The 15,332-nt window shown below is 29.4% G+C and overlaps 1 protein-coding gene and 1 non-coding gene across 2 annotated transcripts; one reads left to right on the plus strand and one right to left on the minus strand.

The window, feature by feature from the left end:
- Positions 1 to 69: 69 nt before the first annotated feature.
- Positions 70 to 12,136, plus strand: LOC114120142 (beta-1,4-N-acetylgalactosaminyltransferase bre-4-like). Its single transcript, XM_027981960.2, has 7 exons — positions 70 to 675; positions 1,896 to 1,964; positions 2,067 to 2,292; positions 3,113 to 3,351; positions 4,249 to 4,469; positions 7,090 to 7,212; positions 9,507 to 12,136. The coding sequence occupies exons 1-7, from the start codon at positions 535 to 537 to the stop codon at positions 9,802 to 9,804; spliced, it is 1,317 nt and encodes a 438-aa protein (XP_027837761.1). The 5' UTR covers positions 70 to 534; the 3' UTR covers positions 9,805 to 12,136.
- Positions 12,137 to 14,411: 2,275 nt separating this feature from the next.
- Positions 14,412 to 14,530, minus strand: LOC114120159 (5S ribosomal RNA). The gene has a single exon (XR_003592094.1). It is a non-coding gene; the product is annotated as a 5S ribosomal RNA (ribosomal RNA).
- Between the last annotated feature and the right edge of the window lie 802 nt (positions 14,531 to 15,332).

Here is a 15,332-nt window from a genome sequence, read left to right on the forward strand (position 1 = left end):
TGCTCGCGTTCGGCCCGGGAGTGGTGCCGGTCATATGGCCGAGAAAATCAATAAGCATGTGCGCGACCGCGTTGAACGGAATAGTTCTCTGCTGGCACGCTGCGGCGTAACAACCGAAATAATACATAGTAAAGCTGCGGACCGGTAGGTTATGCCCGCTGACAAATTATTGTGCTGACGCTTTTCGGAACCGTCAAAACAAACCGTAACGTCGTCGTTAATTATTATATCGCGTGTTCATCGTAGTTATATTTTATGGTTTTTTTATGCGCGAGTGTTCGTCGCCACGCAGAGCCCGTCCGGCAGTCGACCGAGATCGGCCGGTACACGGAGCGACATGACCGCTTCGCTACAGCTGCTTTCCTGTCGTTTTCCCGGACAGAAACCGTCGGCGAGATCGACGATGACCTACAACAATAATACTACGTCGCTATAATATTACATATACCCATCGGGTTTTCGCGTGTCCTTGTTAGCTGCCGCCAAAGGATCGCGTTCATGCCAGGCGAGCCATGAGGCTTATCATTCCATGTCATGGTGGTAGTGAGAGTACAAAAAGCCCGAGTATTTCGCTACACGCCGACCGCAAAGATCTGGGCATGGACCATCAAGGTGCTTCCGTTCGTTTTAGTGCTGATCGTCGTTTTCGCCATGTGCTTCTTAGCTGTAACTCGCGTGAGTCTTTTTTTTTTTTTTGTAAATTTTTCATTTATACTCACGTCGCAGACTCGGTCTACGAAACTTAACGTATATTTATTTGAAAAAAAATATACGTTAATTGTTATTAGTTCATAAATTTGAACTGGTAGCGTAACAATGTTTACTTTCGTGATGGGGTGGATCAAGCCTTCAAATATATTTTTATAACGTTTTAATTTCTTACACGAAGTGATAAATAGATACCTATATTGGTTTTACAATGACAATGGTTTTTTTGTACTCATATAAGTAGTAAAAATACTTCAAAATTCTTAGTATTTTAATGATTATCGCACAGATAGTCCTTCCCTCCCCCTAAAAAAAAACAATATAAAAAATGGTAATATTTAATGTTTATGCAATACCAGTTTTCAAACATATACACACCTATCATCATAATGACATAATGTATACTTGATTTATAAAATGTTTGTTTTTAAGTCAAAGTTTATCAATTTAATACAAACTGGTTTTTTCATAAAAATGTTTAGTTATGTTCCTATACCTACCTAGTTATATGTGTATATTATATATTATAGTTTATAATAATAAATTGCTATAGAAAATAAAAAACTTCAAAAACTAAAGTATTCATTATTCAGCCCTTATTTTTGGTCGACATTTAAGTGTTATGAGCTTTGTGAGCATTATTATTGTTAATTCCGAGTAGGTACTTGGAGTGTCCAATTAACATTTTTCAAAGTAAAAAACCGTTGTAAATAATGACTACGTTTTGTTTATACGGTACAAACATGAAACAGTACCTACATTGTTTTTTTTTATTTATATATAATATTGTATAATGTATACGGGTTGAACTCGATTCAAAATATCTTGAAGCTAAAGGACAAACTACAATTTAGAGAATTAAAAAAATTAACGATTAAATAAATAATTAAGAACATTACATTGAAATAATATAGCTAATAATAGTTATATTAACAAGTAGTAAAAACCGTATAGTAATAATAATAATAATAATAATAATAATAATAATAAATTTAATGAAAAATGATTGGAAAGCTTTATCATCCCATACTGTAAGAATTGTTTTTTATATAATGTATAAAACAAATCGATAATTATCTGCGTAGTTTTATATTTTAAAGATTCGATATAATTTGTAGAATTTTTTTCATTTCTGCATATTTTATGCATTTACTTAAACAAACATTTTAGTATGAATGATTTTACAGGCTCCAGCTTTACAAAAACGAAATTCTTTGAAAGCCAACAGTTTACAAGTGGCAAAATTAAAACCAGATGTAAGTATTTTTTAGTAAATAAAGTATAGCTATTAATATAATTTTAGAATTAAAACTTATTTAGTTCGCTAAAATAATATAATGATTTTCTTAAAAAATTAGCCAGCTAGCAGTGTACAAAATAAAGATTTCCAGTTAGAACGTTTGTTGAAGTCTAAACCGCCAAACCTTCATTTGTTCGTCACTCAGTTAAAGAACGAAGCTAACGGATACTGTATGGGAAAATTAGCAGAGTTACACAGAAATGCAGAGAAGGCAAATGTTATTTCAGAACGATTAGAGCCATGTCGACCAAAACCATGGTGTCCAAAAATACCACCAGTGTTATGTAAGTATATCTATGGTCGCAATTTTATAAATTAACGAGTTGAAAATTAAAATTAAATCAAATCGATAAGTTAAGTACTTAACTATAGTTACTTTTTTGATTTTTCGAAAAAAAAAACTTTTAATTTAATATCTACGTTACTTTTGTAACACATAAGTATACCTATACATATTATAGTTGTTAACTCAAATTAATATTTTATATACAAGAGCATTAAAATTAGGTTACATTTTTAAATAAAACATTCGTTTATAGTAATTTTGTGTTTGAGAAATTTTTTTCTTGGCATTGTTAGTTACGAAGTCGCTAGAGCTGCTTTCATATTACTGATTTCGAAGAATTATTAGTTATAAATATTAAAACATCCAAGACAATACGAGACATTTATAAATTATAATAATGTATATTCATTAACATATATATATATTATCCTAACAGTTTTTTAAGTTCGTAAAAATAATTTTAATTTTAAGAATTAATTATCATCGAATCCACTAATCGGGGAACGATTAAAAATTTACTCAAGTTTTATAATAATAATTAAATTTCATACTGTTTTAAACCTCACATTCCATTCGAAATACTATTACTCTGTCATCATTTGATTTCCATCTTATAAACATCCATATTATTTTTTCGAATATGGATATTTCAATGTACCAATCTAGTACCTACTTATTTAGCTAGTTGGGATGCAAGTGTATAATTTGACCAATGACACTTATCAGTTTATCACGTTTCAAAACATTAGAATATGCGTAACGGACCTATCGAACGTGTAATGTGTATTTTGTTTGAATTTTTGAATATAAAATTGTAGACGGTGCTGAGAAATTGGATAGCGTTGCTGTTAATATGACCGAAGAGGAAATCGTGGACGCAGTTGGATCAATGGGCGTGGGCGGTTCTTGGGCACCGGATGATTGTAAAGCTAGACACTCAGTGTGCATCATCATACCTTACAGGGACAGAAAGGATCATTTATGGACATTGTTGTACAGGCTCATACCGGTATTGAAAAGACAACAGTTGGATTTCAAAATATTTGTCGTCGAACAGGTATAAGAAACGAATGACTACGCTACGAAACTTGTAAGCTAGGAGTATCTGTATAATATGTTAGTATGATTATTGAGTATTAAGTGTCTGCGCAACTGAGCAACTCTCTAATATATGCTTATTATTAATTATTTGGAATTTAAACTTCATTTCTATAATAATTTATATTAATTAGTAAGTAATCGGGTTTTTTCTTTTACTATTTTATTACATTGCAGCGCATCACTGTGTGCATATTATGCGATCGATAAAATGTACGAGGGGATTACAGACAAATTTTAATACAATTTGTTTTTGTTTGATATAATTAAAAGTAAGAGTGTTAACTTTTGGAAAAATATTTATATTTTTATAACATTTAATGCTTATTGGCATAGGATGCGATGTTTGCAGGACCGCGTGTTCAAGGGGGTTCAGCCCCCTATCGTTGGCTTTTTGCATCTAGGTCATTAATATCAATAGGTTTTATAGAATTGATAAAATAAGTTTTCTTCTGTAAGAATCCTGAAGTATAATGTAAAAATCAAAAAACTATAATTAATAAACACTTTTTATGATTAAAATTTTTGTATAAATACAATGATTTTTTTATAGTATTCATATTTTTTTCATAATTCTCTGAAGAAATCTTGAACATGGGTCTGGATGTTAGTTAGGTTACATTTAGGTATATTTGATTTATTATTCCAAATAAATTTGATTTCTTTCTCATCATAGCTACGACACATGTTTTCTATCTCTTTGTACATACTTGCAATTGTTATAGTATACAGTATTTATTATTATTAAATATAAAAAAATAATAATGTTCAGCCATTTGTTAAAAAATGTAGTAAATAGTTTATAGAGATTTAATATTTTTACAACTGACATCATAAAACGTTTGTCTCTATATAGGTCAGCAATGCAACGTTCAATAAAGGTGCAATTATGAATGCAGCTTTTTTAACGATTTACCGAACTTACGGCCTACGAGGTGAAGGTGATTGGCATAAAGGTTTATACGGCTGTTATGTCTTCCATGACGTGGACATGTTGCCAGAGGACGACAGAAACATGTACAGTTGTCCAGAATTTCCCAGACATCTGTCAGTGGCCGTCAATGAATTTAAATATCAGTAAGCATGCATTATAGTATACACTTATATATAATATATTATGATCATAGGTCATAAGAATTCAAATCATTATTATCCATATGTATGAAGTGTAATAAAAAATATTGAAACACAATAATATAAAATATCAAAATAAATACATTTAATAAGTTAAATTTAACATTGACAATTATAACTTAAATAATAATATTTAATAAACCCATTTAAGATGGAAAGATTATCGTTGAGAAATTGAAATTCTTTTGCTCTGTTCTTTTGTTCCATTTTTAACTTGATGCATCAAATCTGCATTGTACGTTTTTTCTACGTTATTTACCCAATGTCATCTAATTATCGTGTAATTTTCGGTTATTACTTATTATTGTACTTCATTTTAACTATACCGACTAAAATTTTTGAAGTATATGTCTTTTGTTTGAGAAAAGACTATTATTTTATGAGAATAGGTGTATTCATTAAGTTACTATATATATAAAATATTAGATTAAATAATATACAACATAGAGTTTGTGTTAAATATTAATCATCGTCGTAAGAGACAGGAGTTATCAGTGTCATATTATGTTAGGAGCAAATCTTGTGGCAAGCCGGGTTCATAGGGATTTGTTTTTGATCCAAGTACATGTAGTACCGGAAGTACATGTCTTAAAACGTAACTAAGTTTTGTCATTGTATGTAAGCACATAACATTTCATGCTACGCGTGGTGTATTGCTGGTAAGATTGTATACATTAACTTGTCGGAACGTTTATCGTAAACTATTACAAACCGTTTAATCACATTAAAAATTTTAAATAAACGGAGTAACTGGAGGAAGCATACATGCAATTGATATACAGCGGAAAACGTATAGCATAATATGATAATTTAGTCATACAGGTACCACAATGTTACTAAAATCAAATTAGGTATTGAAAAAATACGAAACGTTTTTACCGAATATTATTATGAATCGAAAAATACGCCGCAAGTATAAAACCGTCATTCCGTCATTGATTTTATCTGTGTGCGAAAAATACTTTCCTACGTAATATTATATCTATCGTGCGTCCCTGTTTTAGCTTTTAAAAATATTCACGATCGGTTGGTTTTATAGTGGGTACATTAATGTCCAATATAAAACTAGAAAAGGTCAGAGAATAAGTATACGAACCAATACGCATTACCCATCATAAAAATAATGATGGCAACGTCATCGTCGACCCAATTATTAGATTAACTACCTATACTGCGCCGTCTGTTTGATAGTGATACGTGACGGGTATTAATATAAATTTGATAATGTGCATATGTATTTATATATAAGCTTTTATAAAGGTACTCTAATTGGCGTCGGATAGTATAAATGGTATATCGAAAGAGCCAATATAGGATTAACGCCCTCGCAGACTTTCAACGTTGGCATATAAAATTACATTGTTGAAGTATGTAGGCACGTAATAATAACTATAATACGTATGATATGTATTGCTTACTGTTGAGCAATAAATGTTATGTAATCGTTAATCGTAAAAAATAGGATTACTTCCAAGTATAACTACGCGCTCAAAATATATTGATGGTATAATATATATTATATTTCTATGGTACGTCACAGTTTATAATATGTCGGATATTGCGACGAGGATAATACCAGGAAATTGATTTTTACGAATTTTAAATTCATGAGGAAAACTTAAAGAATTAACTTTTATTGGTCTTAAATAATACTATTATGTTTTTGTTTCTTCTTTTTGTAATGAATCATATTTTGGATAGGAGTTTTCAAAAATAGTGGCACAGGATATTATTTTGTTATTTTTCCACTTAATTTTCCGGGGGCAGGATTTTGGTCAACCGTATAATTGCATGTGGACTAAGGCTACATTTTTTGAGATTCTTTAAATTATGGTGAAAATCATTTCAGAATTTGATTTTGCAGTTTTTGAGTACACCGAAAACAAATAAAACGCGCGATTTCTCTTTATAGTTATTTATATAGACGTCATACATACATACATAGTGGATGTAATCTCATATAATTAACTATATTTTATTAAAATAACTAAACGATTTAACAGTTTTGTAAAGTAATTGAGTAAATGTATTGAAAATCAAATTCTTTTAAAAGTTTAAACAATATTTTTTTTGAATGATTTAATTTTATTTATAATATTTTTTCACTCATAAACGTACAAAAATGTTTAATAATACCTATACTAGGTTGAATGAAACATTACAATTTTAAATTAGTAAAATATACAAAATTAGTTTTAGCCAACAAGCTAGCAAAAAGTAAAATGAAAAAATTATTTGGAAAGTATTTAAATACGTGACAAGTATTATTTGTATTTGTTCTTAAAAGTATTTTAAATATTTTCCTGAACGGATGTATTTATATCTGTTTTTAAATACAATTTTAGAAGTATCTTTTACAAGACTGTAATTTTATAGGAATTTTAAATTTAAAATTGAAATTAAAAATGTTTTACAATATTAGAAAATTAAAACTGAAATATAGTTATATTTTAGACAAAGTTATATTAAATAAGTACATTATTATATATATATATTATACCTAATATATGTTCTACTAGCTGTATAATCATGATATATTTTTTTTTTGCTAACAAATATAAAGATTACCCTACCACAAATTGGTTGGCGGAGTGTTCAACATAAGACCGGATCATTATTTACTTGTCAACGGTTACTCAAATCTATTTTGGGGTTGGGGTGGCGAAGATGACGATATGGGATATAGGTAAGTACTTTATATTAGATATTTATAAGTATACATGCAAAATGTAAGTTCAGTATTGTATTATTATATGTTGTATGCTCATTATAGTTAATGGCGCAACTATGAATTTTTTTGAGAGGATGGATGGTAAAGTGGTAAATATATTAGAATATCATATGATGTTAACAGTACAATATAGCGTACACCAACCTATACCGATAAAACGAATGACACGTACAATTATATTTTGACATGAAGTTATGTATGGCGAATGCGAAATGGTGCATACGCGTGTAGGCACTCGCATACATTTGTGATTAATATACATTTTATGTCAATACTTCTCAAGCAAGAGAGCTCTCTAATACCCTAAAGTCTCCATCCTATTTCGTACCATCGTAATAAGTCTAACCTACTTATATTTACATACTGTTGTATTATATAGGGTGATTTAAAATTTATGCTATACCCATTTTACCATAAAAATATAAAATATTCATAATGGCTAGTGAAGAATTTTTAGTGCGAAAGTATTTTGTCATAGAAATATCTGAGAGATGATACTTAAGTCATTTTAATATTTTTTCCAATGTTTTTGATGGGGTTTTGGGGATAAACTTAAGAAATTCAAATACTAACCTAAAATTTTTTGTAATCCTAACGTAAAGAATTTTTTTGGGGTATTTTGATTCAGAAAAATTGAATTTAGAAGGAGTAGTTTATGAGTTTTAAGTATTTAAAATTTAGGTGAGCGGTGTACTACACCAATATTTTCTAACTACTTCACTTAGTTCATCAACACTTTAAATACTTATTACTCATAAACTTTTAGTCCGAATTTCGATTTTTATGTATCGAAAATTTCCGAAAAATATTTCCGTAATAGGATTACAAAAAAGTAAATATAGCGATGTAGGTTTTTATTTGAATTTTTTAAGTTGACTCCAAAAACCTCATACAAAATATTATAAAAATATATAAAAGCTACCAACATCTTATAGACATTTCTAAAAACTTAAGTATTCAAAATAGTTCTTCATTATGGATATTTTATATTTTTATGATAAAATGGCTATAACATACATTTTGAATCACCCTATATATATACACGTATATAACGTTAGTAAGTACGTGACTACGTGAGGTATTCACAACAATTGCAGCTAAAACGCTGATACATAATACATATACATAGTACATAATATAGGTATACACACTATACTTTTATATAATGGTTTAACCTATTTCGAGCTACCTGTTAATTTTATTTAAAAATAATAAATATCAAAAAATACTGGTTGAGTTTGTAGTAAATAATTATATGTAAAAGCATTGGACTAAAAGTGACATCAATAAGGTTTATTAATTTTTTTTTTTCTGAATACGCAACATTTTTGGCAGGTCATTATTTTAATTTTTAATGAGGAGTCTGAAAATTTAGTGCAAGAGTGAATGAACATTCGACGTAGACAAAAATATTATAGTATAGAATTTTAAATATTATCACGGGGTCTAAGTGATGCTACTGCTTGACCTTGACGTGTATTAAAATTGCACGTCTTAATAATTCAAATTCAAAATTTTTTTTTTGATTATACCTAAATCGAGTTTATGAGTGATAATTAAAAATGTGCGTTATATTTATTATAAAAATAGAAAGTATAATTTATCATTACAATATATAAAAAGTATAAATGTATACTCGCAGAAGTGGCAGTGATCGCGCTATATACAAATATATGTGTAGTAATTATAGGATAAATCCCTAAGCACTCTAATTTCCTTTTATTCATTAAGCTACAAATGTATTTTAAATAAAATCATCTGCTTACAAATTATCTGCAGTAAAACAGCGGTTCAAATTTTAAAGAAGAAGTTTATATCATCATAGGGGAAATTTCTAAAATGTCATAAAAAATCTAAGTAGGTACTTGAAGAATTATGGACTCTAAGTATATATTCAAAATTTTCAAAAATCTGAAAAACAAAATGAAAAATTGTCATAGGTCATAGAATTAATGGTAATAGCGTGTTAATTAATGTTAATAAGCGATTGGTATAACAGTTTAATTTTGCAAAGACTCTAGACGATTGTCATTGATGTAATTTAAAAATAATAATACATATTTTAAGTACTTAAAATAAAAAAATCGAATATTAATTTGCCCCCTCAAGATTGAAATCCTAGCTACGCCCATGCGGGTATATACTAATATACTGTATCACCTTCACGGTAACCTTTCGATCACCTCTTTTTCCGTTAGAAAAAAAAAAACAAAACAAAACAAAATACTTAAATCTGTGTCATATTTCAGATTGGAACAGGTCGGGTTGCCGATCACCAGGCCGCCCGAGCGATTGGCTCGGTACACGATGGTCAAGCACGTCAAACGTAAACCGCTCGCTCACGCCATCCGGCTCAAGTTGGTGCACACAAGTCAAAAACGTTACCGGGCCGACGGGCTGAACACGCTCAAGTACGAAGTTTTCCGGGTGGACACCGAGAAGCTGTACACCCGGATACTGGTGGGCGTCGGCGACATGCCCGAGTACGTCCGATCGTTCGAAGTCTCCCGACGATCCACCTCGTCACAAAACAAACGGTGGAAATGATCGCGCTGTATAACGACTGCACTATCGATAATATGTATATATATATATATATATATGTGGCAGTAGGTATGTTTGTTAATTGGATCGTCAGTATATAATCCTGGCTACGGTTCGTGATGCAGTGCGAGTATTTTAGTGAAGTTTATTTTTTTTTTTGAACGACCTACCCATTGTCGCGGTAAAATATCGCAGGAGGTTATTAGTAATATTTAAAATTGCATTAAAAAAAAAAAAAAAATTAAATTGCACTTAAGATATTTGCACTACATACGTCTTGCAGAGCTAGGGTTACTGACTCCATTTAATCATCTATACACTTTATATAATATGACCTATATTTCATGTATGACCTCTCGTATACTTGCTATATATATTTTATATTCTTTTAATACTGTTATAAAATATAGTGTACCTACCTACCTACCATGCGGCAGTATATAATTATATTATACATGATATTATAGTGCGCAAGATCGTAACTGGGCGTGGGGTTAATGTCCAGATTTTTTCCATAAGTAGAAACATTTATCAGTAAAAATTGGTTAATATCGTATCGACAATAATTTTATGATCTTTTAATATTAAAAAAAATAATGTGGACACCGACACCTATTTGTTTTCGCAGTTCCGGTCATGTTTTTACGAACGCAGCGGCGTGCCCAGGGAGGGAGGTTAGGGGTTTTATCCTTAATTTATTTTTGTCTTTGGATCATCACAATTTATTTAAATGTATTATTATACTTACAAAATTTATCTCCCCTCCCCCCTTTGAAAATTCCTGGGCACGCCACTGTACGTTGATATGATAATAAATCGTTGAGTATTTAGATACTAGATAGTTACTATACAATACTGCAGGCTCTATCCTAAAGATTTTTCATTTTTACCCAAAGTATAATGTAGCATGACAAATGTTGATGACTGAAACTCTGACGAGGGGGTAGTAGAACCAGTAGAGGTAACTTTTAAGGTCGTCAAATGTTTATTATTTTGATATAATATCACAGTTATAAGATAGGATTACGAGAATTTTAAAATTAAAAAGCTTAAAGTTATCTTTGCCCCCTCGGTCACGAAATGTCCAAACATTCTGCTATATTGTATAATTATTGTTATATTCACTTCATTTTTATAATTCGTATTATTATTATAACGACGCCGTAATATGAATCGAAAGACTATAGGTACATGTGATAATATATTGTATTTCGACTTATCACACATGATAGTTAAGTCGCGGACTGCACTATTTAATATTTTCACTTTGATTTCTATTATTATTTGTAAGAATAAGGCCTTTATTGTATAGATGTATAATTATACTATTACTATCTATACTAAATATCATACTTGGTAGGTATATTTTAGGCGAGTAGTATATACCTATAATATTACTTCCATACTTATCTACGTATAGCTACCTATAAGATACACACTGTTATGCTATTTAAGCGTGTACCCATGGGATGTACTGTTATATGTATATATTTAAAAACTATATTTATTATTTATTTTTGTATATGGTGTTTGTAACTGTTGAGACTCGTATATTATATAAAAAATGTATATACCTATCATCTATATAATCTATGATATAATATTATGTCTAGGCCATTTGTAAAATTTGACTTATAACTTCAGTCGTTGTGACATTTGAAATAATATTTTGTTCCTCAATTATTTTATCGCCATATCGATTGATTCTTAGGCCTATTATTGCAACGACGTTTTGGAAATGGTTGTTAATGTTAATGTTTTTTTTTTTTTTTTAAAAAAAAGTTAACAGGTATATGGTTTTTAAATTATTGTAAAATATACCGTTCTTAAATAGCATTATTACTTAAGCTAACAGCTGCATATTATCTATTATATAGTTGAATTGTTAATTTGTAAAAAAATGAAAAATCTTGTTGTTATTGTATGATGTACTGCAGTTATTGAATTACTACTTTTTTTGTTTTTATTCGAATATGCTGCTTTCGCGTCATAGCGAAATTAGAAATAATATTATAATTCCTATAACGGACTGCTCCATTGCGATAAATGGTCTAGAATTTCCACGTCTTTTCCAAACGGCAAGCGACATATATATTATCATTGTAAATTGTAATACGCCTATTATACATTATTATATTATACGCGTTTGAATAATTCGTCCTCTTAATATTATTATTATTATAATACGCGTTTGAATAATTCGTCCTCCTATTATTATTATTATATAATTATTAACTATTATAGTTTGGAAACAATTGTTGAATTAGCATATAAACAGATTTTGTTTTTTGAAATTATGTTATTTTTAATATATTATACTGTGTTCTTAAAAATATGTTATATATTTGTTATTAATTGTAACAACATCGAAAACAAATGGGAAGCAGTATTTGACAGTTTACATCAAAGCTGGACGGGGTTGCTGCTGACTTGCTAGAAAAGAAAGTCTACCTTTTCCCTTCCAAAAATAATAATAATAATAATAATAATAATATAGGCATAGTAATAAAACAAAGCACAACTTTATTTACTAAACAAAATATATATTTATTTTTTTGATGCTATGAAATCTGTTAGTTACGTCATCATGTCATCAACAGATATTGTGGTAGAAATTTTAACTGTCAATAATACGGATTATTATCAGTAAAAGTATCTACAAATAAATAATAATACAATATAGGAATCGTTTCTTTTTTAAATAGACTTGCACAAGGAGAGTTTGATGACGAGTTCTACTGTGTATTTTTTCTTTCCTTATAATTGCATAATAGTTTTGTAGTGCCTGCTTAATTGTAAACAGTATGATTAAAAAAAATACATAATTATTATATGCATAATGTACATACGCAGTAAGCTAGGCACACAAGGGTGATTATAGCTACTTTAAACTCTCCTTCATGGCTATGTTACTCCGTTATTTAGTTTTAATATTAAGTATAAATTTCTTATTATAAACGTACATATTGAAAATATCAAAAAAGGAACTTTGTTTATAATTTTATTAATGGCTGACGTTAGAAGTTAAAATTTTAAAATTGTATGCATTCTCAATTACAATATGATTTGTGTTTCAACAAATTTTATCAATAATTTGAATTTCAAATGGAATATGATTCAAAATGTTTATGCGATTGTATTTTTAAAAAGGTAGATCGCACACAATAATTGGCTTTTACCTTAATATTTTGGGTATTTATTGAGTGTTAGTTTATCCAAAATTTGAGTGAAAATATTTTTATATATTTAAGTACATTCGATTATTACTAATCATTAGCTTCAATATGTTTACTTGCAAAAAACTCGGAACAACTAGGAGCCTTGTTTATTATGTCCTTAAGTCCTTTTGTATTGTATCTATTATACTAAGTAAGTAGTAACTAACCATTATATCACTTAGTTGTTTGTAAATTAGGAGCTTTATTTTTTATAGGTACTTTCATAATTTATTTGAATATATTTTGATTTGTTTTTTATCCTAGAAATCATCATTTCAAGCAGTTACCTTGACATCCCAAGGTCAACATTTTGTCTTGATAATTGTTTGTTAATACGAAATTTACTATACTTATGCGTACAACCATAAACTAATAAAAAATAATTTTGTGACCACACCGACGTCCCGGAACTTATAGTGTGGTTTTCCGAGGCATCGATGTGGTTTGGTTGAGTTACAAATAACGACATAATATCAAATAATTTTCAAGTAAAAAATTTGACCTCGGGGTGCCAGAGCAACGTTTTATTTTATAAAAATAGAATTTTCAATTTCGAGAAGGTAAATATTATTATATAGTATATTAGTATATACGTATAATAATATAATAACATCATTTATGATATATCGGAACAACCATATAGCGCTCCACCGGACCCTATATTGATCAAACTGTTACCCGTCACTCAAATATCATTGTGTGGAAGATTAATTTGATTGGAGCGTAATACGCGCCTAATTGATCCATTAATTAGCTATATAACACGCACGTCGGATAATCGTTTTATTATTGCGATGGATCGCATCGCACTAACTGCAGCTGCAGTGTATGTGTCGGTAATTTAATTATATTATAAATTATAATATATATTCACTTAACGTACACCGTTTAGGAAATTCATATTTTTTTTTTCATCGATATTATAATATAATATACGTCTTTTATAATTTACCAGTACCTACCTACCTATGTTTAAAAGAAAACACGATATGGTTCATCGAAGCATTCAGCACGCGTGGTACAAACTAAACGATTTATCAAACACGTTCCACCCTTGTTCTTCGTTTGATGATATTCTAATCAAAATCAGATATTTTGAATTTTTTTAGTATACTTTAAAGACTATATTATTATCTAGGTACCTGACCTAACCCTAGGTCTAGATTTTTAAATTGTAAGGAGTGTTCTGTGAGGATATACAATTTTTATTGTTCAAACGAGAACCGTATTGATGATAATATTGTCCTAATGGTTCTTAAAATTTAGCAACTCAGTAATTAATCGTTGAATATCGATTTAAATATGTAAATTAATATTTAAAAAAAAATGATCTCTCCTCAAAATTATTAATAAAAAAAATTATAAGTTAATAAATATCGTTTAAAAAAAAAATGCCAACGGCACGTAGTGTTCCCAAGCGGTCACCCATCCAAGTACTAACTACGCCCGACGTTGCTTAACTTCAGTGATCGGACGAGAACTGGTGTATTCAACGTGGTATGGTCGTTGGCGAAAATTCCGTGGAATATAAGAGAATTTAAAAACTAAAAAAATGCGGCGGTTCGCTTGGTGATGTGTAGTTCGGTAAAGGCGCCGATAAACGAGAAAAAGAACAAACTTAAAACGTAAAGTGGTAAAGAACGAAATGAAATACGTCGTCGACATTCATCAACCAGTTCACCCGTGTGAATGAATCATCGATGAAATAATTGAGGTAGGTAAGTAAGATACCTATTAAACAATCATAAACCAATCCCTATTATATCAAAAAAACAATTCATAAAGAACCTTGTATTAAATTTTTAAGTTTTTTTGACCATCTAAAATTATTTTATAAACACTTCAAAAAAAAAAAAAAAAATTCTCAGAAAAATCGAAAATTTCATTGTCTATAATAATAGTTCAAAAAAAGTCAAAATATTTTGAAAATTTAGCTATGTATTAATAACGATAATATAAACATGTGGTGAAAATTTCAAATATTTACAGTGATTAGTTTTTAAGTTACAACCATATAAAAATATCGATTTGGTCGAAAACTATAGGTTTGCGTAAAATTCCTGTTTCCGTCACTTTTTTTTGTTTTTCTCGATTTTTTTGAAATCTGTTGGGAAATGTTTATTGTTTACTTTTGACCTCTATAATGCACCAAGGATATTCACTTTGCCGTGAGAAACCACACCCAAAGTTTGAAATTGAAGTATTATTTCGAGTTTTGACTAGTTATATTATGTTGTAGGTACGTAGACACAAAAAAAAACACACATCATTGTTAAATCTAAAATGTGGTTTTCATTAATTGAAAACAGTAGT

This window comes from Aphis gossypii, chromosome 2 (assembly GCF_020184175.1).
Source record: "Aphis gossypii isolate Hap1 chromosome 2, ASM2018417v2, whole genome shotgun sequence".
In the NCBI taxonomy this organism is placed as follows: domain Eukaryota; kingdom Metazoa; phylum Arthropoda; class Insecta; order Hemiptera; family Aphididae; genus Aphis; species Aphis gossypii.

Bases quoted from the DNA above. Each gene is read 5' to 3' on its own strand.
- LOC114120142 (XM_027981960.2), top strand. From the start codon at position 535: ATGGTGGTAGTGAGAGTACAAAAAGCCCGAGTATTTCGCTACACGCCG. The intron at 1,965-2,066 runs GTAAGTATTTTT...TTAAAAAATTAG, and splicing joins TGGCAAAATTAAAACCAGAT to CCAGCTAGCAGTGTACAAAA. The intron at 4,470-7,089 runs GTAAGCATGCAT...ACAAATATAAAG, and splicing joins GTCAATGAATTTAAATATCA to ATTACCCTACCACAAATTGG.